The 25,352-nt window shown below is 37.0% G+C and overlaps 1 protein-coding gene across 1 annotated transcript; it reads left to right on the forward strand.

Moving 5' to 3' along the window:
- The first annotated feature begins 161 nt into the window (after positions 1-161).
- Positions 162-24,319, forward strand: LOC107654940 (E3 ubiquitin-protein ligase TRIM9-like). Its single transcript, XM_016442277.1, has 10 exons — positions 162-1,094; positions 10,492-10,587; positions 10,695-10,817; positions 15,021-15,131; positions 16,754-16,907; positions 17,058-17,203; positions 20,211-20,349; positions 21,919-22,222; positions 23,705-23,867; positions 24,129-24,319. Exons 1-10 carry the CDS (start codon positions 255-257, stop codon positions 24,204-24,206), a joined length of 2,154 nt encoding a protein of 717 aa, XP_016297763.1. The 5' UTR covers positions 162-254; the 3' UTR covers positions 24,207-24,319.
- Positions 24,320-25,352: the final 1,033 nt, after the last annotated feature.

Consider the following 25,352-nt stretch of genomic DNA (forward strand, 5'->3'; position numbering starts at 1 on the left):
CTTTGCATCATCAGTTTGATTGGATTCCTGGAGCTCATCACGTAAACTGACAGCGATTTTATGCAGTAGCTGTTGGCGCTTGTGCACCCGTGCTGGAGTCAGCCTACGCCCACCGAATTTATACCGCCCCCTCCTCTATCCTCCGGTGCATAGGACGGAGAACGCGAAGGAGACGTGTACGTGAAGAGCTGCCATCGGAGGGAATATTCCGTTTTCGTTTACAGGAAGCCTCCGTATCTGGCTCGAACGACAAGATGGATGAAATGGAAGAGGAGTTAAAATGCCCGGTGTGCGGCTCGTTTTTCCGCGAGCCGATCATCCTGCCGTGCTCGCATAGTATCTGCTTGGCCTGCGCGAGAAACATCCTGGTGCAGACGCCCGACGCCGAATCCCCGCAGAGCAGCCGCGCGTCAGGCTCCGGCGTCTCCGATTATGATTACTTAGACCTGGATAAGATGAGTCTGTACAGCGAGGCAGACAGCGGATACGGCTCTTACGGCGGGTTCGTGAGTGCACCGACCACCCCGTGCCAGAAGTCCCCCAACGGGGTGCGCGTTTTCCCCCCTGCCGTTCATCCTCAGCCCCAGGCGCAACACCACCTGCTGCCTCACACCGGCGTCCTGCCGCCGGTCCCGCGGAACTCCTGCCTCACCTGCCCGCAGTGCCACCGCAGCCTGACGCTGGACGACCGGGGGCTCCGGGGCTTCCCCAAGAACCGTGTGCTGGAGGGGGTTGTGGACCGGTACCAGCAGAGTAAAGCGGCCGCGCTCAAGTGTCAGCTGTGCGAGAAGAGCCCCCGCGAGGCGACGGTCATGTGCGAGCAGTGCGACGTGTTCTATTGCGACCCGTGCCGCCTACGGTGCCACCCGCCCCGGGGTCCGCTAGCCAAACACCGGCTCGTGCCGCCGGCGCAAGGAAGAATCAGCCGCCGCGCGAGTCCCCGGAAGACCTCCACCTGCACCGAGCACGAGCTGGAGAACCTGAGTATGTACTGCGTCCAGTGTAAGACCCCCGTGTGCTACCAGTGTCTGGAGGACGGCAAACACGCCACTCATGAGGTCAAAGCGCTGGGGGCCATGTGGAAGCTCCACAAGGTGGGGAAACTGGTTGAGATTGTTGTTTACTATTAAAAAAAAATCACTGATGACTAAAAAGGCATCTTGTCTGGATGTCTCACAGTCTGGGTAAATTGGTCTTCAGTTGGTTAAGCTGGTCTGCTACACTCTTAAAAATACAGGTTCCAAAAGAAGGAGTAATGCCATAGAAGAATTATTTTGGGTTTCCCAAAGAGTCTTTGAGTGAACAGTTCTTTAAAGAATCATTATTTTCTTACTGTGTAAAGAACATTGTAAAGAATCTTTTTCCACTATATAGAACCTTTTGTGTGGAAAGATTCCATGGATGTTAAACCTTATTCATGGAACCATCAATGCCAATAAAGAACCTTTATTTTTAAGAATGTGCAGCCCGACCAGCTCAAAAGTGCCCTAAATCATTTTAAAACCAGCTCAAATCTCCGTTTTCAGTGGGCTGAGCACTCTGGTTTTGGTATAAAAGGTCTAGTGCAGTAAGACTTGTCACTGTGAAGGGTGAGACACCACCGGTCTAATTAAAACACAGCGCACGACACAACCAGCCATGATTCAGGCCAAATGAAAAACACTTGCGTACCAGCTCTCCAGTTTAGATTCAACAGAACCCCCCCCCCCAAAGTAATTCAAATCCAGGTATTCAAGACAAACCTTCTGATGGAAAATATATGTTTGTGTGGGTTTTGAGGCATCTCATAACTTCAGTGCACATTCTGTGCTGTTTTAAAGTGATGGAGGTTAAATGCTCCTGTGAGGTTGTGTTATTTTCTAGATATCTGTTGATGGGAACTCAACCGTACAGGATGCTCGTGTTAACTGTGTGTGTCTGGATTCCTCAGGGAACATGTAAAACTGCAGTGGCCGTGGCCTGTTGTTGTAGCAACATGATACAGTGAGGCAGTGAGCTGATTTAGTGTGTCTGTCTGTGCAAGAGAAAGACTGTATCCACAGGAGAGGTGAAGAATGAAGAAAGAGTCCCCCCTCTCTCTCCTAGTCCTAACATGCTGTATTTTGCGAGTTAATAAATTGTGAGTGAGTTAATTTAGCTGTAAACACACAGCAAGACCATTTTATTTGATCAGAAACCATAAACATGAGCAATCAACAGGGAGGAAGATGGTGGATCAATAAGTGCATGGTTTAACACAGCTCACACAGGTTATGCCATGTACATTACTTCAGCATTTAGAAAAATTGTTGGTGAGACCACCTAGTGATGCTTCAATATTCTATATAAATATTCTGGGTGATATGATAAGATGATAATGATTGTTATGGCTGACGAGTGATAAATGGGCAATGCTAAAATTCATTTTATACACTAAAAACTAAATGCTACAAGTAAATTAAGGCACTACGATGATAATATGAAAATGGATATTCATTCTGAGATTTGCTGAAGATCATAATTAACAGTATTATTAAATTATAGGTGCTTTAAAGATTAACTTTATGAGAGTAAATAGTGTTCTTTTGAGCTTTATATTTATCAGATATTAAGCAGTTCTTCTGCTTAACATTTTTGTATTAATATTTAATATTTTACAAAAGTATTTTGCAGCAAAACTGTTAACATTGATAATAATAAGAAATGTTTCTTGAGCACCAGTGCCCGGTTGCATAAAGCACCTTAAATGTAATTTTCCCTTAAGATCGCCCTTAAGTTTCCCTTACACTTAAGGGTGTTGCATAAAATATCCCTTAAATGTTACTTATGGGTTTCTTTAGGTGAAATGTCATATTTTCCTAAGGATAACATAAGGTTTGGAAAATGTCACCTTAAGTGTTACACAAAAGTCTTCTACAAGACATGACCGGCTGCTTTATATGTTAAGTAGATTTTAATTTACGCATTTATTCACATATAAACATTGATCAAATTACATACAGCACATAATTAGCTCAAATGTGAGTGCATCACACTCAAGAACAAATTTATATTCTATAATATTTTGTTCCTGTATTTTCCTACATATTACCTGCAGATGACTTGAAAAACACACATAAACCATATATTGTTGCAATCGTGTGTTTATTGTGTTTACGTTTCTGCTTTTTATTCAGCTTATAGAGAATGGGAATCTACGTCACGCCACATTGGATTCCGCCATGTTTTAGGACGAGCTCACGAGCACACAGTGTAAACACACAAATCAACACAGAAAAAGCAGACCGTTTACAAATAATATTTGTTTGAAAACCATCTTACATACTCTTAGAATAAAACGGACTAATATGTAAATCTCTTTAAATAAAAAAAATCACTCTATTACTTACTATTGGATAAAGCGTAACGGCTAACTTGGATCGCGTGTCCCTTAATAACCAATCACATTACAGCCTTGACGCCATAGACCAATTTGGAGTAGACGTCACAGTTAAGTAACTTGCAGCTGCGCGCGCATTGTGGTGGCATAAAAACACTGGGAACAAGTGGAAGGAAATGGGTAAAAACCATGTAATAAGAGAAAAAATGTATTGTTGTGCCTTTGGATGTCAGAATCGTAATGCAAATAATTTTTATATAATACTGTCGTCAAAGACGCCATTTGAAGCTAAACGCAGAACTTTAAACGGACAAACTATGGATGAAACCTGCTATGATTACCCTACTTTTAAAGCATACTTTTGATTTAAACAATAGGTCTATATAATATTCATATAGGGGACATATTGTATTAGCCCCACAGTTGAAATACATGCATGAAATACTATTTAAACCAATAACAATTTACATAACATTTAAATATTTTATTTCACAATTCTGAATTTTTTTCTTGCAAACGCAAATTTATATCTCCTAGTTCGGACTTTATAACTTGATTCAACTCAACAATTGCGAGTTTGTCAATTCTGAGGAAAAAAGCCAGAAGTGTGGGATTATAAACTAAAAAGAAAGAATGACGAGTTGATTTTTCTTACCAGAATTGTGAGATATAGGGTGGGTGGGTTGCACCAACAAGGATTAAGCTTTAATCTAGATTAAATCAAGGTTTATCTAATAATTCCGTTGCACCAAACTTTAAACCTTGTTTAAAAATAAGCAGGATTACATTTAAACCATCATCTTGATCCTGGATTTAATTTATATTTAAGATAGATTAACTTTAATCATGTTGCTCCATAACTTTAAACTCAGATTTAAATCTCAATTAGGGATTAATTTTAAATTTACAGGTGAGGAGGTTTAAATTAAATAAAGTGCACCTACAGTTACAATTATGTGGCTGATTAAACAAAGAAAACAATAGAGGGTGTGTTGTGAGGTCTCGGGTGTTTATTACAAATAAAAAGGAAGATTTAAGCGCATTGAGCCAGATACTTATTGGTGCAACCCACCCATAATCTCGGAATTGCAAGAAAAAAGTCAGAATTTTGCAATATAAACTCAAAATTAAATTATTTATTTATTATTTATTCCGTGGCTTGAATAGACTGCTACGTTAAAACTGTCATTTTCTGCCACCAGGTAGGCTCCGCCCACAAAAACGTCATCACTGTTTGCAAACACTGAAATTGGTCTATTGAATTTCAGTCAGAGTTGTACGACACTCATGCTGCGTCTCAATGTGCCTACTTATACTACGCCCTTAAAGTATGTACTCTTTATAGACGCTCTGTCACATAGATACACGCACCCTGTCACTGTAAACTGGCCTGTCAATCATCTTGTCACAGTTAACATCCTCCACATTGCATTTCATTTAACTTCCTACCGTATTGGAGAGAAAAGAAGTAGCACGTTGATCTGCCAGTCGCGGGTCTTTCATGCCGAGAACTCTGCTCATATTTTATGCATAATGATGCATTTAAAAATTAACGAACAAACGGATGTTTATAAAAGTTTGCATTGCTGTTGCAAATTAAATATAACACAGATAACATTAAATACATATATTTTACCAGGTTAAATGTTGAATATTAGTAACTCAAAGCCCTTTTTCTAAGCCTCTCTACCTAACCGCCGGTCGCGCACATCCGCCATGTTTGTAGTTTTTAATGCGTTTTATTCGTGTTCGTCTTCACCAAAGCGCAATGGATTGTGGGCAATATTAGCCATTAGAGTGTGCACAGATCCACACTTCAAAAATTGACCTGAAACAGTAGACCATCCGGGGACTTTTGGCATACTCTTTTCAACATACTATGCTTTGGGACACACTTATTCTAATCTCACACTATTTAGGATGGATATTATGAACATGCCGTAAGCTGAATCCCAGCTGTCGCAAAAAGTCAGTGACTTCTCTCATAAAACCCCATTTTTTTTGTGGTAAACTCTAAAAATTGATTGTTCAATCCAAAAGTATTGTTTAGTGTAAAACATGTTGAAGATTAGCAGATAGGCTGTCGATTCATTAAATGATAAGCCGTTTCCTCTAAAAAAGCTGTTTATTCTACGTAGTGAAGCCACTCCTCCATTGACATCCATTAAAAATGCTCCTTTCCCACATACTGCCAGACCGGAAGCGCTAGCTTTAGCCGTTACGCTTTTTCGGCTAATGGTCGAAGGCTTGCCTTCTAGTGGCTTTATGCAACACCCTTAAATCATTCCCTTGGGTAAGGGGAAATCACGCCATACTTAAGGGAAAAACTTATGGTGCTTTATGCAACTGGGCACAAATCTGCATGATTTCTGAAGGATAATGTGACACTGAAGACGGGAGTAATGGCTGCTGAAAATTCAGCTTTGCCATCACATATAATTAAAACATATTAAAATAGAAATTTTATTTTTAAGTTGTAATAATATTTCACAATAGTACTGTTTTTACTGTATTTTTAAATCAAATAAATGCAGCCTTTGTGAGCATATCAGACTTCTTTCAAAACATTACAGACCCCAAACTTGAACAGTTGTGTATATCTAATTTTGACTGTCTGTAATTAGAAATTAAATAAAATTATTAAGAATAGTACATTTCAGGCATTTGATTGCATTTTATTTGGCAGTTTGGCTTGACCTCTGATATATGGTACTAATATTCACCCCACTGTCACCTTTGAATTAGGTGAGGAGACATTTTCATGTGCAGACAGATGTGAGAGCAGAAAAAGTTATACCTGGCACTATAGGAAACCATTCCTATTCAGTGTCCACCCCCGCATTTCTATGGGATTACATCTCTGCCACAATTCTGCAAAAGTGCATTTTGCACACGCGCGATCTGAGTTTTGTGGAGAAAATGTTCGTTTTGCAAATAATTTTTTTTTGAGCGCAGTAAAATCAATTTTGCATTTAAAATAAGTTTTTGGATTTGCGCAGACCTTCTCTTTTGCGCGTGCAACACTTCACTAGCTTTCTCACCTGATGCCCGCCCTCAGTGCTCTCTACATGCCAACGGCTTGCTTGCTCAACACAACCCAGCGTTACAATATGCCATAATTCCAGCCAAAGGATTCTATACTTAACCTAGGTCTCTAACAACCTGACATACTTCTGGAGACTCCAGGTAGATTGCAGTTCTGGAAAATGGTGGCACTGGAGACTAAATGGTTCCTGGTGATTTCACACCTAATTCTTCACCTTAATTCCTAATTCTTTTGCAGTTAACATGAGCAGGTTATCTTCTACAGATAAAATCTCGAGATTGCCAGATTCTTACTGCCAGATTCTGGAAGATAAATTCTTCAAACTCTTCAGGATGTGGTGCTGGTCCTTCAAGAGTCACTCTCAAATTATCTGTCTATAAAGCCTATATTAAAAAAAAAAATCTGTGTTTTACTACACTTCAGTATGTTATTCTTATTAATTTAGCAGCCTCGTCTCTGATTGGCTGGAATTATGGCATATTGTCACGCTGAGCTGTGTTGAGCAAGCGAGCCGTTGGCATGTAGAGAGCACTGAGGGTGGGCATCAGGTGAGCAAGCTAGTGAAACGTTGCACACGCAAAAGAGAAGGTCTGCACAAATCCAAAAACTTATTTTAAATGCAAAATTGATTTTACTGCGCTCTAAATACTTTCTTCTTTGCCAGACAAACATTTTCTCCACAAAACTCAGTTCAAAATATGATCTTTCCCTTGCAGAATTGTGGCAGAGATCCAACTCTATACATTTCAAGCACTGCATTACTAGTGTTGAGCTGCGTCATTTTGTGTGTTCAGTTACATTACTCTCTATTCAGTGCTTCATGTCTGATGTTGTGGCTGCATAATATCAGTTTGAACTGGGACAGCAGCAGCATCACGGCAGACCCAAATACGGCTTCCCCCTTTTAGCATCTGGGACACACACACACACACACAGAGATCAGATCTTGGATCAGTGTCCTCTACTGTGGTCCCATATGTAGCTGTTTCACTGAACACTGGTGAGCTGGCCTCATATCAGAGGAAAATGGCCTCTTTCTGCACTGCAGTCACTTGCTCGTCATTCACTAAACAGATTGTAGTTTTGCTGTAGCCTCAGAGCACCATATGCTTCTCTTTTTCTCCATTTCTCCATATCTTTCTGTGCTACATACACAGACACTTACACAGCAAGCAGGAAATGGGGCCTGTGATGTGTTGATGCTTTGAAAGTCTTTTTACTTGAAGGGAATATGTTACTGCTTTTTGCATCAGTGCCAATTATTACAATTTTAATATTTTTATTGGTAAAATAGTAGTCCACAGATATGGCCAATGCAGTATCTAGAGTCCTGGATGTCAGATATAACGTTGCCATATATAGAATATTTTGTATTTTTTAAACATTTTGCTTATTTTGCATGATTATTTTACAGACTTTACAGATTTTACTAACAGTTCACTAAATTATAAACAGAAATTGTTTGTTTTCCAGTGAAAAGGCTGTCGTTTGATTTTGGAACTGGTTTATACATTGCTAAAGATTTATAGTAAAGTTCAAATGCAACAGAAAGATATTTCCATGTTGAGTTCCAGAGCAAAGATTAATAATTTACATCTTTTTTCTCAAAGTGTGCAATTTTTGTGCCGCTATAGTGCACCAAATGGAAATACGTTTCCAACCATGTTTTCTAAATATTTGTGTTGCCCCTGTCGCCGACCACGTCTTTCATTGCATGAGCAAACTAGTAGTGCGTAGTAGTGTGTAATGCAGTGATATGCTGGGCCCTAATATGTGGTATTCTAGTGTGTAACACTGTGATATGAGACTAACTCTTTCAAGGTAAGAAAACTCTCGGGATAAAGCTTTACAATTATTGGCAAGTCGCAAGACACCACAGGTGAATGCGGTAAATATCAAATAGATCACCATACTTGATTAATCACAGTACAATAACACAATTATTTTGCATGTTTTCTGAAATGTTATGTTTAAATATACAAATGAGGCATTATCTAATTAAACATGCACTTATTTACATACATTTTTCAGAATACAAATCTGAACATTGGATAAATTATTTCATTTTGTTGACATGTTATGCTAAAGGTTTTTCATTTTTAACATATTTTTAGACATAAAATGTTGTATTAATTAGGTGAATGATATATGAACAACCCCTCTGTAAAGACCTTCAAAATATTGAATTAGAATTTGGTGTATGTAAGTGTTACTGAAGTTGAGATTTCTGGCTCAGTGCAGAAGGAAAAACTCATTTTGAGAAAATGGCCTTTTAAAGATATGCGTTTTAATTAAAATCTACAAATGAAAATGCAAAAAGTATAATAAAATGAACTCTTAAATGTGTGTTTTGGATGATTTCTCTCCACCAATCTGAAATAAGACATATGGAAGCACAATAGCCCAAAATCTCAAAATTGACCAGTGCAAGAAAACACAAGGGTTCTGCCTCTGGTGTCTTTCCCTAATTATTTAACTAATGGGTTTGTAGCACTTGGGCCCTTATTACAGAACCAACTGAACTCCAGAATCCCGTCTTATCTGTTTACTAACAATGGTGATTTCAGCTCCCAATTAGGACAAATGCTTAAGATAGGATGTTTCTGTAACACTGCACTTGCTGGGTTCTCATCGTAGGACTTTAGTATGTCTAGTATGTAGGTATGTATTGTTTTAGTGTGCAGTGCTGTAATGTGCTGGCCTTTAGTGTGTGAGGCTGTCATATGGCTATAGTATGTAACGTTAACTTCTAGAGCGTAATGCTGTAGTGTATAGGCTGTGACGTAGTATGTAGGCCATAGAATAAAATTTGGAGCACTGTGTTTCATTCCTTGTTCTCTCATTTTTGTTCTTCGTTTGAGAACAGACCACAAATGAAAGTGGAGGTCTCTTGGCGGATGGTTGTCATAGCAATGTGAGAACATTTATATTGGGATATTTTCCCCACTCTAAAGCAACATCCTTCCACTGTGCCTGACGCACACACATACGCACGTTCACTCCTCTTCCTATTCTCTCACCCACTCTTTAAATGACAGTTTTAATGACTAACCTCTCACAAATTGTCACTTCCTCGCTCAACTCAACTTTCTAGCATAAACACATTTAATGTACATCACTGATTCCCTGTTGCAGCAGATTCAATAGAATGTCAAACCGTGTTAAACAAAGTGTTAAGAGTACAGAAAAAAATGTATTATAGTAAAGATAAAAAATTATTAAATGTCATTTTAATAAAATATTGGATCTCTTTATGGTCTTAAAACTAATAAAGCGCCATTTATAAATAAAATGCTGAAAAAATGTCAAGATTTACATAGTATATAGTACTGTTCAAAAGTTTGGGTACAGTAAGATTTGTATTTTTTTTAAAGAATTACTTATTTTATTCAGCTAAAATGCATTCAGTTGATCAAAAGTAGCAGTAAAGACTTTTGCATTGTTACAAAAAAGTCAAATAAATGTCAAAAGTTAAAAAAATGCTATTCTTTTAAACTTTATATTCATCAATAAAATCCTAAAAAAAAGTATCATGGTTCCCACAAAAATATTAAGTGGAACTACTGTTTTTAACATTGAAAATAATAAGAAATGTTTTCTGAGCAACAAATCGGCATATCAGAATTATTTCTGAAGAATCATGTGATTCTTGAACACTAAATATTGGAGTAATGGCTGCTGGAAATTCAGATTTGTCATCACAGGAATAAATTACACTTTAAGTTATTTTAAATAACCTCGAACTTCTGAATAGTAGTGTATTGTACTAAAACAAAAAAAGCATAAAATTGAACTTTTTATTATTATTATTAATTTTTTTTTTTTTTTTTCAGAAAGTTTACTCACAAAATGAATTTGAAAATATTTCAGACAGAAACTGAAATTGTTTATTTTCCAAATGTCAAGGCTGTTGTTAGAATTTTGGAACTGGTTTATCCAAAAAGCTTTAGAAAGGTCCACACATAACCTAAATCCATGCATTACTAAAGCTTTAGTAAAATTAGGTTAGTAAAGTTCAATTGCTCTTTATATATATAGTTCCTATATCTTCTCACATCTCTCTCTCCTTCTGTATTTATGTTTCCAGGGACAGCTCTCTCAAGTACTGAATGTTCTGTCTGATCGGGCCACAGAGGCCAAAGAGTTCCTGGTGCAGCTCAGAAATATGGTACAACACATACAGGTACAACAATGACATACAGTACACTAACACTTCTGCACTCATACACACACCTGTGCGGTGCTGTATCAACTTTAATGATCTGATTCTTTCCTCACCTTGTGTTTCAGGAGAATGGAGTTGAATTCGAGGCATGTTTGGTCGCCCAGTGTGATGCTCTGATTGAAGCTCTCAACCGCAGGAAAGCTCAGCTTCTCAGCAGAGTAACCAAAGAACATGAACACAAACTCTCAGTAAGCACAGCCACACAAAACATCCCCAACCCAGTGGAAGTTTGTCTCTTAGATAAATACAGTATGCCATTTGTTTCATATAAATGTGACAAGAATTGTACACTGTAAGATAAATCAGTGGAAAAATGGAAAAGAAAGCAGTCATATTCTCCCAGGATAGTTTCTGTTAAAGTTTATGGAGTGAAGTTGGGCAGCAGGGATACATATGCATTATCATTAGGCCTATAACACAGCAAGATGGTTAAAAGCATAAATCAGTTATCCAGTCTGCTGTTTCTAGATGCATGTGAGTCATTGAAGAGATTAAATGTTCCTCAACATGCATGTCTAACATTAATTTCTCAGTTATTGGGTCTCATTCCTTATTTTTAGGAGCTCATTATTTAAAAAAAAACTAAAGCAGAATGACAGCTCTCTGTACTCTTTTGGAGGTAAAGGAATGGTTGGAAAAAATGGATCTGGTGCTAATTACCCAAATCACACAAGTCGATTTGATTTCTTATTTGGAGGTTTAGCGACTGCCACCTTAAGGCTTTTTAGTATGTGTTAATAGAAGTGATGAATGCAGTTGCATTTTTCAGTAGGTTTGTAGGAATAGAAATATATAGTTCAGTCATGAAACTCTAGATGGCACATTCTTACGGGGTGTTAACGTAACTGCTGATATTCAGAGAGTTAAACGACTTGGCACAAGCTGATTGGTTCATGCTGCATATGCAGCCAATGAGCTTACTGCCTTGCATTTATATGGCTGGCTAGCATTCACTTGAGATTCCTGCAGCGCGCTTTCAGAGTTCTCTGAAACTCTCCACCTTCCCCAGCTCCACCTGTATAGATCTGCTACAGGGTTATTTTATATGCTATTTGTGCAGCAGCAGCATGTCTTAAATACTCACGGCACCATATCTCCATATGCATTGGCAGTAGCAAGTTCCTGTACTTGCTTGCAGCAGCAGCAATAAACTACAGCAATAACCAACAACAGCAGCAATTCAGCAGCAGCGTAGCAGATCTGTTTTCCGCCAAGACCAAATACATTAACATTGTCATATCCATCACCATGCTAAAATCTTCCAAGAGTTGTCATGATTGAACTATAGTAAAATACATTGAAAGCACATTGAGTCCACCCAAAAATTTATTTCATACCTGTAAGACTTAGATTCTTCCGTGGAGAGCAAAAGAAAATATTTTGAATAATGTTTATAAGTAAACTGTTTTGGTTCCCATTGTATGGACAAAAACAAGTCAATAGGAATAAAAATGTTTTGTTATCAAAATTCGTCAAAATATCATTTGTGTTCCACAGAAGAAACAAAGACTCAGAGGTAGGCTATGGAATAGCATGAGGGTAAATGATGACAGAATTTAGTTTAGTGTTTAGTTTATTAACTAATATTCATGGAAATCTCCACACATTTCTGTATTAGGGCAACAGATGACTGGGCACTGAGGATATTTTCTATTCCCCCATTAAAAATTCATTAAATCTCTTTTCTGCCAAAGTTGGATTCAGAATAGTTTCATGCTTCAGACAGCAGGGCTAATCAGCAGTCATTGTTGGTGTGTCAAAACAGCCTGTTTCTAGCCCAAGCTTCTATGCTGTATAAAAAGGTTTTCTATCGTGGGGGGAACGCAGCTTAATGGTTAAAAATCTGGGCCATTAACACAGAGATATTAGGTTTAACCACGAGTCATTGTGTCCTTGAATAAGACTCTGAATCCCAGGCTGCTCCAGTGAGTCTGCATCCATAGTTAATGTGCTGCAATTCTCTTTAGTTGAAATGCAGCTGGGAAATGGCAAGTAACCAAATGTAAAATCAGTGTGCTTTTAAACAGTCTCAAGAAGTCTAGTCACTTATAATGCGCTAACATGACCCTGATTTTGTCTTCCAGTGGGTAGATGTTAAATGACGTGTCCGGATTAAAATGTATGCAAATGTACAATTTGAGTTGTATATTTGAAGTGCTTTTATTGCTTAGCATTTCTTTTAAGTTTTCTATAATATTTAATCCCCCCCCCCTTTTTTTCCAATTAAATGACAAAAGCATTTTTAAAAAACTCTAATTTTTTTTAATCACAAACAAGCTGGAGTGATGACATTAACTTACCTCATGTGTAGTAGATTTCTCTTTCTGTCTGAAAAAATCAAGTAAAATTGTATCATTTTGTGAAAAATTTTAAGATAAATTTAAAAAACTAGTTCACCCAAAAATAAAAAATTGCTGAAAATGTACCCACCCTTATACTATACAAGATATAGATGAGTTTGTTTCTTCATTGGATCAGATTTGGCTAAATTTAGCATCACATCACTTGCTCACCAGTGGATCCTTTGCAGTGAATGGGTACCGTCAAAATGTACGTTAACACTGTGTGTTTGTAAGAAACAAATCCATCATTAAAGGTGAAATATCATGAAAATCTGACTTTTCCAGTTTTTAAGTGCTATAATCAGGTCCCCGGTGCATCTACCAACCAAGGAAACGTGAAAAAGGTTAACCCAGTAACTTTGTTTTGGTAAGCCACTAATTGTAAGCCACTTACAATTAGCAATTGTAAGTCGCTTTGGATAAAAGCGTCTGCTAAATGACTAAATGTAAATGTAAATGTAAATGTAAGCCTTTTTCTGCAAGTGTCTGAAAAAACCATAGACTGTATAAAAACATGGACGTAGTGTCCGTGACGTCACCCGTAGGTTTCTGAAGAGCGTTTTTGAAGCTCAAAGTTGGCAGAGCCGGCCGTCGCCATCTTGGCAGCGCGTCACTTCCGGATAATCGAAAATGGGCAAAGAGACGGGAGTTGGTTGCTGAAACCACACCCACCAAGCTCGACAGTGGTGACAGCAGCGGCAATCCACCTGTCACTCAAGTGGCCACGCCCTTAATTATGCAGAACTTTATTTCGCAAGCGACAATGGTGTATTAGTTCTAATGCCATGGCGAAAGTTTGAGCAAAACATGCTAACTGTTCTGTCTTTGGCTGCACAGACGCGCACAGAACACTATTTAGAGTCGCAGCCTCAGAGGAGACAAGTGAGCAGTGGATTTATAGATTTATTTGCTGTATATTGCTGCTGCCACACAGATCTAAAATAAACATGCGATTTATTTCCCAGCTGTTTACCTTCACAGACATAACCGACTGTTTTTGTAACTCATGTGTTTTTAACATAAACTTGTGTGTGAATGAGAACTTAGTTTAGTACTCACATGCTGTGACAGCCGCTTTCTGTCCGTGTGCTGCGGATGTGTGCTCTCAGAAAACCGTATATCAGAAGTTTAAACTAATATGGTTTAAAACGCATGATTTCAGCGCGATAAACATAACGATAATCAGAACCAAAACAGATGTTTTTTTAGCAGGTACAAGCTGTAATGGCGCAGCTCTATCCTGGAAAAGAGGGCGGAGAGCAGCAGCTCATTTGCATTTAAAGAGACAGGCACGAAAAAGAGCATGTTCCTGCTTCCACTCAAAATAGGCATTTTTAAAATGATATAATAAATGATCTGTGGGGTATTTTGAGCTGAAACTTTACAGACACATTCTGGGGACACCAGAGACTTGTATTACATATTGTTAAAATTGTCCTGGTCTCCCCTGCTGTTAGTAGTATGTGAGATTTTTTTTATTTATTTATTTTTTGCTGGCATCTTATATCGGCCTATTCTCCCTTCTTGTCTCCATGGTGCCACAGGCCTGTTCCCATGGTTACAAAGTTGTTGGGGTTCTAGTTTTGACTAGAGGCTCTACAAGATGAGACTGCATTTCTTCAGTTCTGTCTGGTTCTGTCTCACACTGTTTGGATTTGAATGGCTCTCATGTGAAGTGTTTTATGTTTGAATCATTCAGTGTGGTTAGATGCTCTCTGAGACCATTTACAGCTTTGGAGGACCTGTGTGTGTGTGAGTATTAGTGTGTACTTGTTGTGCGTCACGTAAAAGAGATGTAGCCGTTAGGTTTAAGTAGAAGTTGGAGAGGCACACACTGACACATACATTCATCCATTAAAATATGCAGTTATGAAGTGCAAATGGATGTTAAAATGTTTTTTTTTGTAAAAGGTCAGTGATGTGTTTGCTGCTCAGAGAGGATGCAGACTATTGGTCCTGCTGTTGCCTAGCAACCTAGCCACAGCACAGTTATCGTGAATTCATTCTCTTTCTCTTTCTTTCTGCCTCTTTATCTCCTTTTTGTCTCAGGTGGTTCGTGATCAGATATCCCACTGCACGGTGAAGTTGAGGCAGACCACAGGACTAATGGAATACTGTCTGGAAGTTATCAAAGAAAACGACCCCAGTGGCTTCCTGCAGGTCCTTGACCCTTTTAATATCGCACTAATGAACCTCATCTGCTGACATGGGCTGGAAAGTTAGGATGTTATACACTAGAGAAAGACCAAACTTTTAATGGATGGGAATGCATGAGATCCATTTTAAGGGTGTACCAAGATCCAAATCAGTTTGATGTAAAGCAAATTGGATTTCCAAAGACCGGACTGCTTCTCTGAAATTCTCATCAGTCAGTGGAGTCCTTCATCACAGTGTTTTTCTCAACCTTTGCTCTGCTTTAAAATATTACATTGGTTAGGTATTAGGGGTGAAACATATGTATTGGTACCATATTTATTTTTTTTATTTTTTTTTCTGTATTGGCCAGTTTGTGCATGCTCATTTCATCAGTTTTTATTTTATTTGTATTACCTTTTATTTGGATAGCACTTATTTAAGGTAATTTTTAAAAACACTAATAATTAAAAAATCTCAAACAAATTCTAATTTTGTGATGCCGAACTTAACTTGTAGCATTTTAAAAGCATTTTTTTATTTATACAAAAGTGTTTTAGTGTATTAAATAAAATAGTTTATTATTTCTATTTTATAAATGATAAAATTATTATTAAAATAATAGTCATCAGCCATTATTTCATACTCTAGTTTTAAAAATTAAATGATAAAATTATCATTAAAATAATAATCATTTTTTATTTATACAAAATAGTGTTTTTATTTGAGAAATAAACAATTTTAAAAATAATGAAATAATAGTAATTATAAAAATTAAATGATAAAATTATTATTAAAAGAATAGTCATCAGCCATTATTTCATACTCTATAGTTATAAAAATTAAATGATAAAATTATTATTAAAATAATAGTCATCAGCCATTATTTTCGTTATAAAAATGTAATTGTATTATTAAAATAATAGTCATCAGCCATTATTTCATACTCTATAGTTTGGTGATGTCTACATTCACATGCATATTTTTTAAAGTATTTTGATTTGAATTTATAGTGTCTTATTTTTAATTTATTTATAAAATATAGTAGTTTTATATTTTTTACATATTATAATAATACATATATATGTATATGTATTATTGTGTATATATACAGTATGTATTATTGTGTAAATATGTATATATATAAATTTAATAGCACCCTTTTTCATGTATCAACCATAACATGAAAATAATTGTCGGGGCCAGAACTATACTAGATGTTATTATATTGCTCTTTGTGAGTGTTGTGCAAAACTGGTTGTAAGCCAATGTGACATCATTGGTCTGTTGAGGACCATAGTGAAGACTTTTGTACAATTCACTAAAATTAAAAAAGACTGGTACCTGATATACAAATGGAAAACTGCCTAGAAATTACTTATAAATGAGTGGAAAGAGCATGGTAAGGTCATGGAAATGTATTCGTTAAAAAGTGTGTGATCCTATAAAACTTTTCCTCAAATACAAGCACTCTTGCTTAATGACACTTTGCCTTCCAAAACTTTTCCGATCACAAAATGTTTCTTGCTCCGAGGATTCGTATTAATTTAACAGAAGGTCATACATTTACGTAATGGCAGCACTTCATTCATTTGACTTAATGCCGTGTAATATATTCTGAATCACAGTCTGTGTGTGTGTGTGTGTAGATCTCAGATGCTCTGATAAGACGGGTCCATATGACAGAGAATCAGTGGGGGAAGGGCTGTCTGACCCCTCGCATGAGCAGTGACTTTGACCTGACACTGGACAGCGGACCCCTGCTGCAGACCATACACCAGTTAGACTTCGTCCAGATGAAGGGTGAGTGTGTGTGTGTGTGTGTGTGTGTGATTGGACGTTTCATTTTTTGCATGGCTTTCTTTAATGACACAGTAAGACAGAACACTGGCCCCTGTAAGACAGAAAAATAACCCCGTCCGTCTTTGTTTGTGGCTTTGTGTGTGTGTTTAGTTCCAGCTGCTCCTATTCTTCAGTTAGAGGAGTGCTGTACTCAAACCAACAGTGCGACTCTGTCGTGGAAACAGCCGCCTCTCTCCACCATTGCTGTGGACGGCTACATTTTAGAACTGGATGATGGGAATGGAGGCCAGTTCAGAGTGAGTGTCACGTACAGTACACAAAGTGAACCCTTTTGTATATTGCATTCTCAAGATTATATATGCATTACTGATTCTTTTTTTTTTTAAGTTTGAAAAGCATGAAAAGTCTCTTATGCTCACCAAGACTGCGTTTCTTTAATCAAAAATACAGTAAAAATGTGAAATATTATTACAATTTAAAATAACTGTTTTCTGTTTGAATATATTTTAAAATAAAATGTATTCCTGTGATGCGAAGCTGAATTTTCAGCAGCCATTACTCCAGTCACATGAACCTTCAGAAATCATTTTAATATGCTGACTTGGTTCTCAAATAAATACAGCCTTGGTGAGCATTACAGACTTCTTTAAAAAACATTAATCTCAATTAAAAAATCTTAATTATTCTGCTGCTCAAAAGCATATTTCAGCCATTCTGAAGTCGCTATATTGCAATTAGAATTATACTACTGGGCCGTTGAATACTTGAATCTGATTGGCTGACGAACGTTCTGAGGTGTGCAATTATTTCAAATGACGTTTTGGAACTAGCAAAAGAGGCATTGGGTGAGATGCGGAAGAAATAATCCTACTCACAATAGCGATTTAAGTACAAAAACCGGACGAATCCCTTTAAATATATCATCTGATCGATGTCTTGAGGTGTGGTAACCGTAGTATAAGCGGAATAATTGACTCCGGGCCGTTGAATTATTCGAAAAATAAGGCACACCCGAGGTGTAACGGCCACTCCGCTTCGTGTCGTGGCCGCATCACCACCTCGGGTGTGCATTATTTTTCTAATAATTCAACGGCCCGGAGTCAATTATTCCTTACTTATTAGATTATTTTTGATCAGATTGTCCAGATATCAGACAGTTCGGATTTTGAGTGGGCATGTTGCTTCTGGATACACATCAAAAACATTTCTGAGCTGAATGTAAAAAAAGTGTGGGGATAGAAAGCTTGATATTTCATAAATTGGGGCTAAATTGAACAGCCAGCATTTCAACTCCACACATTAATTTTCAGTATGGAACTAAAGCTGTGTGGAAATACACAGCACTGATTAAATCCGTGATAAAAGTACTGCATCATACACCAGTACAAATATTTTAACTTCATCGCAGCACCAAGCAAAATTGCAATAATAATGACTATTTCGAGCAAATGGAATCCTGCAGAGACCATACAATATTATTGTTTTGGTCTAATATTATTTTTCTTTCTCGAAACAGACAACACTGCATGATGATTCTGCTCAGCTGACTCAATGATCTGTCCAAGAGAAAGAGGTTTTGCTCTAAAGGAAGAAACATTTGAGTAAACATTGTTCATGCGTATACGCATGGACGTACACACTCATCCGATGTCAGTGTGCATTGTATTAATAAAGTGATATTGTTGAGCATGGATTTGTCATTTGGCTGTGAGCAGTCAGAATGAGTGACGTTCAGTGAGTGAGTTACGTGGGACACGCATGTATTTCCATTAGATCAAGTCAAGTCCACAAACATGGTGTCTCATCTCACATTTAGTCTAAAGATGATTCATGCCTTTCACTGCAGAAGTCTATTTATATATTAGAGGACCACTGCACCCACAAACACACACTTATAGGAACACACATGCATGCATGCATGCACACACACAACTACTGTCACTCATTGTTTACACTTGTCATCACAAATGGCCCCTTGTGATTTAATTTCATGTGATTTAAAAGAGGTTTCTTATGCTCATCAAGGCTGCATTTATTTGATAAAAAATGCAGAAAACAGTAATATTGTGAAATATTTTTACAATCTAAAATAACTCTTTTTCTATTTAAATATATTTTCAAATATTCCTGTTATTCCATCAGTTATTCCTGTGATGGCAAAACTGAATTCCATAACTCCAGTCTTCATGATCCTTCAGAAATAATTCTAATATACTGATTTGCTGCTCAAGAAATATTTATTATTATCAATGTTATGCTGCTTAATATTTTTGTGATGCACTTTTTTCAGGTTTCTTTCATGAATAGGAAGTTCAAAAGAACAGCATGTACTGTATTTGAAACAGAGCTTTTGTGACAACATACAGTAAAAGTCTATACTATCACTTTTGATCAATTTAATGCATCCTTGCTAAATAAACAATAAATAAAAAAAACCCTCCCCCCCAAAAAAAATCTTGAGTAATGATTTGATTTGAGTGTTCTGATCACAAAATGAATCACCTGCAATTAATCTAAGACACCTATACCACATATAGCCACACACACACACTCACATGTACACATTACCATTGAAATACTCTCTCTCAGACACATACATTGTAATCTACACATTGACACACACACACACTCAACTATCCTCTAAACAGGCCAAGCTCTTATTTTAGAAAGCCAGGTTCATGTGTTCTCATATTTGCTCCATTTTCGGGTCGATTTTTAGCAACAGTATCACATTGTGTTTTTCCCAAGATATTCATCAGCATATAGAAAATTTGCAAACTATGCAAAGTGTGTCTACTACATACTGCAGAAATACAGAGTACACATAGCATACTACATACTACTATTTCTGCATACAATTTGTCCACATTTTGATGTAAGTGCATTTTGAAAAGTAGTGTGAATTTGATGTAGCACACTACTTTTACTACAGTAATAGTAGTACGTTTTTCCGATTCTAGCCATAGACTTATTTGTTTGTCATAATGCCGTTTACAACAGAGCACTGTGTGTTGGGTACTACAATATATCCCACAACGCAATGTGCTCAATCTGGCCATCCATTTCAAGTGTGACCAATAAACCCAAAGTAATATTAAAGGTGTTTTTAACATCTTTTTCATTAAATATTTGATTAGACTGCCAAATGTTAACACATTTTAACACAACACATATACTGTTTCATGTCTTCTGTTTAAAAATGTAGTATGCGGTATATAATGTGCAGTATACAGCAAGCAGTATCCATTACAAACATAGGTTGTTAACCATGTGTGCTTACTAACTGAAGTGTGTATTCTGCAGGAAGTGTACGTTGGTACAGAGATGATCTGCACTGTGGACGGTCTGCACTTCAACAGCGCTTATCAATCTCGTGTTAAAGCGTTTAACTCCAGTGGAGTCGGCCAGTACAGCAAAACGCTTGTCATGCAGACATCAGAGAGTAAGAGATGTTATCTCACTGTTGCACACACACACACACACACACACACACACTTACTATTGAATGCTGTCACTCTTAATGCACAGGGAAGCTTGAGCATGTCAGTGCAAAATAATACAGCAGATTTTATTAGTAATGTAAATATAGTGTGCAGTTTCCACAAATAGGATATACTTTGGTGTCTTTTTTAAGGAATTAGAGGCATACATTTTTGTTGTTAGGCCATCAGATACATTTGATAAACTAGTTTCTAACATAAAATTTAATTAGTAGCTAGTTTTGCATGTATGTATCACTCTTAAACATTGTTCAAAACTCATTAACTTTATCTTTTTAGATTTTATACATATCATTTTTTTTTTCAGATTGTATAGATGCTGTATATTTATCAAAAAGTATGAAAAATTATACATCAGGCTTCTGAGAAACCTTTATTAGTATAACTTTCAATCATTATTGTATTGCAAACTATCAGAATTTCATCTGAACTTTTTCCATATAAATATCAGCAACTGCACATAATTTCTAAATGCTCAGTTTAAAATTGAATAAAATAAAATTGCTTATTAAAATTGGTGTTTTTTTCCCTCCTTGAATTTAAGCTCCATATTCTCCTGTATCATACTATATGAGCCATGAAAGCCTGATGTATCAAATATGATACTTAACAAAAATGTTTTTTACATTTACATCATATTATAATATATTTTTATTATATTCTTACATTTCAAAAAGTTTGATTTTTCTAGCTATTTTATCATATGTTAGACTTTACAGCTTAATGTAAATTATACACATTGTTGCATTGTTGCAAAATTATCATTTAAAATAAATAGAAAATCAATCAGGTCTTATAATATTTAGTTTGAACTCCGGAAATTTGAGCATTTACCATTGATCATTTAATGTAAAAAAAAAAAAAAAAACTATTTTTTTTGTGCCCTATTCATGGAAAGTGCCAGTGATGTCACACTGAAAGTCTTCTGTGTAGAGGTCTTTATGAGCACCATTGTATGTCTAATTGTATGTTACTAATATAAATGAATATCATTGTGCTGTTAACTGTACTAACGCTCTAGTAGTTTATCACTTGTAAGCGCTGAATAAGTCCAGCTTCCCTGATCTGCTGCTTTCCTTCCTCTCTTTCAGTACCCAATTCTGTTACTTTCTTTTTTTTCTCCTTCCACCCCTCTACATTTTCTGTCCTCTGCATTTCTCTGCCTTTTCCATGTTTCTTTATCTCTCCAACCTTCTCTCGCTCTTTTCCCCTCTTTCTCTTGATTTCAGTGAGTCTGCTTTCATATGGTAGTAAAACTCTGGCAGCAGGTATGAATGCCTGAACCTCATCATTATGTTAACCTCATATACCCTTTCTTGTCTGCTTGAATATGTGTGTGTGTGTGTGTGTGTGTGTGTGTGTGTGTGAGTGAGAGACTGAGTGTGTGTTTGCAAGTTTGATTTGCAGTGTCTCTGTGTTCTTAAACTCATCTGGACTTTTATTCTTACTGTAAATCAAAGCTCAACCAGCCTTCATGACCGTATGTGTGTATGTGTGTGTTGTTTCTGCAGTTGCCTGGTTCACCTTTGACCCTGCGTCAGCCCACCCTGACATCATCTTGTCCAACGACAACCTCACGGTGACGTGTAACAGTTACGACGACCGTGTCGTAATGGGCAACACAGGGTTCTCTCGTGGCGTGCACTACTGGGAGATGACCATCGATCGCTATGACAACCACCCTGACCCTGCGTTTGGAATCGCCCGGGCTGATGTCATAAAGGATGTGATGCTGGGGAAGGATGATAAAGCCTGGGCCATGTATGTGGATAACAACCGCTCCTGGTTCATGCATAACAACTCACACACCAACCGGTATGAATACATTTGTCTATGTGTGCATGTGTGTTTTGCAACTTCTCGATTAAATGATTATCATGAGAATCTTAAACAATTAAATTTCTATACATCGTGTTATTACTTTTTCAAAAGCACTGCCAATTAAAGACCATGTTGCTCACGGTTTTTAGCAAAATCTACCAGCTCATGCACTGAAAAACAATTGGTGTAGAAACAATTTTCACTCTGAAATTGCTAATAGATTTCACAGTTACAAAGAAACAGCAAGTAACACACTGAATTAAATGTGAAATTTTGAAGTAGAAAAACCGTAGTAGTATTTTATAATAAATCATACTCCAATAATTGTTTGTTTTATTTACAACTTCAAAAATTTTTTACAGTGTAGATATCAATAACTTTTTAAGTTCTTGGAAAAAAAGCCTGATAAAGTGCCTTATCACAAATGTTCACTATTGCTCTTGGTTACAAAGTGGATGCTATACATATCTTAGATGAAGCAATGAATGAAGCTAATTTTAATAATTAAATGTATATCCTCTATATGTCATTGTAATAGTCCTTAGTCACATAATGACTCATAAACTACATGTTTAAAATATATATTTGTGAAATTTCAATCAAATTTATTGCCAATGTTGTGACAAGATGCCAACATAGAAGAATCCAGCAAAACAGAACAGAAAATACACCCACTGACATTTCAAAATTAAAGCATTTCTCTGGAGATTGCAAATACAATCCTATTGTTACGGTTTCATAAATCACACCATCAGCTGGCAATATAGAAATAACACCTTCACCCACAGTCACAGTGAACAATATGCTTTATTGTTTTCATTCTTTTTGTCTTTCATACTCTCCCACCTTCAGTGTCTTCTTTACCTGTGCATTGATGTTGTGGTAGAATCTGCTATTGGATCTGAACGTTATTTCTAAGGCGCCATAGGTGTGGATTAACATGCTTAAAATGTCCCTACTATCTGAGGGATATCACTGAAATAGGTGTCCTGAGAAATCACACCTGTCTGAGTGACAGCCCTTAGGCTCTGTGAACAGCAAATATATCTGAAACGCTCTCTGCCTGTTAATTAATGTGCATGTTCACGTTTGCTGACATATGGTTGGCTATCTTTTTTTGGGGGGTAGACAGAATTCTGTTTTAGACAGAATACATATGATGGAATGATGAAACTGGTAGTTAATTTGTGGCGGAAATTAGCAAAACTACAAGTAGATTAAAAATGTGATGCATTACTGCCACCTGCTGCTGGTTTATAGTATTCACATGCAGAGGAAAGGAAATGCTCACACAACATGCAAATGTTAAAGGGGTCATATGATGTTGCTAAAAAATAACATTATTTGGTGTAAATGAGTTTTGTATTTTATAGGTGTTTATTGAGTCAAACATGAGCGTCTATTATAGGTCTTGCACTCTATTTGGTCAGTGCATCATCTTTCATTTATTCTCTCTTTCTTTTCTCCTTCTCTCAGTACGGATGGAGGAATACGTAAAGGAGCGACTGTGGGTGTGCTGCTGGATTTCTCTCGTGGGATTTTGTTATTTTTGATAAATGATGAGCAACAGGGACCCGTTGCCTTCAACACACTGGAGGGCATGTACTACCCGGCCATCAGCCTCAACCGCAACGTTCAGGTAACATTCATTTCATTAATTCACTGCAAGCATTTTAGTACACTTCAGCATTTTAAAGAGAGTAACGGAAAAAAATACACTTAAAAGAATACACTTTAGTGAAAACTAATGTAATGAGATCTGTGTGGACTGTGTGATGATGCAACACACTTCCTTCTTTCTGTTTTCAAAAAGTTATATAGAAAGTATATATACTAATATACTAACTTAAACCAAAAGGCTTTTATGAGCGATAATTTTTGTGTGTGTTTCTTTTCATAGGTGACTCTTCATTCTGGGCTGCCTATTCCTGATTTTTATACACCTGGAGAATGTGAAGCTGCAGGCTCAGTCTGCTGAAGAGTCATTACACACTTATATACATACTGTATGTACACACACGCACAGACAGGTGCACATGGATTCAGCTGTGAGTTCTTGGCGGGGGAATTGCTGCTGAGTCATTAATACGTTTTAACAAGGTATGTGAGGGTTATGGTTAACTAAACCCTAACTTAACCCTAACCTTAACTCTGACCCTGATGTATGTGAGGTAAATTGATATTGAAATTCTTGAATCATTTTCTTCTCTCTTTCTTACACTTTTTCTAGATATGATTATTATTATTGTTGTCATCGTTGTTTTTATGGAAAAGGTGCTCATGGATGTGAACTCCTAGATTACTGGATATTAGCAGATCTCTGTTGTTTCATGATAAAAATCCTCTGTGTGAAGTTAAGCTTAGACATAAGTTACTGACGTGTTAGACCTTAGAGGATGCATTTTACATTACATAGAACTGTTCTGTTGCATATACAGGTGATTTTAACTGCAGATGGGGACAGAAACTAGAGCAAAATATCTAATATTACAATCTCTTCATGTATATTATGCCTTAGCTAATGTTATACATCCTAAACCCTACCCTGACACTCAAACCCTGACCCAAACCCGATATTTCCATCCTGCCGCATTCACAGTAGATGAGCAAACATACAATTGGGACGTATTAGACAATGCCAGAATGAGCTGAATGTGTGTCAGTGAGGAGGTAATGGCTTTCTGTTTGTTGAACAGAATAGAAAACACTAATTGGGACAAATACATGCACACATACACACACACAGGCATTTTCACAGCCTTGCGTAACGTATTATGGAGAGATGAGAATGAATGAAGTTTTTGTTTCTCTCTCTCTCTGTTTTATTTCTCCTTTGCTGCCTCAAATCCGCACAAGCTAAACGCAAATGCTAAACAAATAACTGGTGCTGCTTATGTTCAATGTGAGAAAATATTGCAATATTAAAGAGTAGAGCTGCAAATCCAAAAGAGAGACAACTTTAAACAAGACAGCATACATTGTAGCTGCTTGAAGCATTGGCTATTAGTTTACCGTAAAGGATGTACTTTTGCATTAAGAAAAATATTTAAAATCCCACTGGTGGGGTTAAAATATGGGGCAAGTGCTGTACTTTAGCTGTTTGTTGAGCAGATGGTTTTGCTCA

The sequence above is a fragment of the Sinocyclocheilus anshuiensis genome, unplaced genomic scaffold (assembly GCF_001515605.1).
Source record: "Sinocyclocheilus anshuiensis isolate Anshui unplaced genomic scaffold, SAMN03320099.WGS_v1.1 scaffold487, whole genome shotgun sequence".
Taxonomy (NCBI): domain Eukaryota; kingdom Metazoa; phylum Chordata; class Actinopteri; order Cypriniformes; family Cyprinidae; genus Sinocyclocheilus; species Sinocyclocheilus anshuiensis.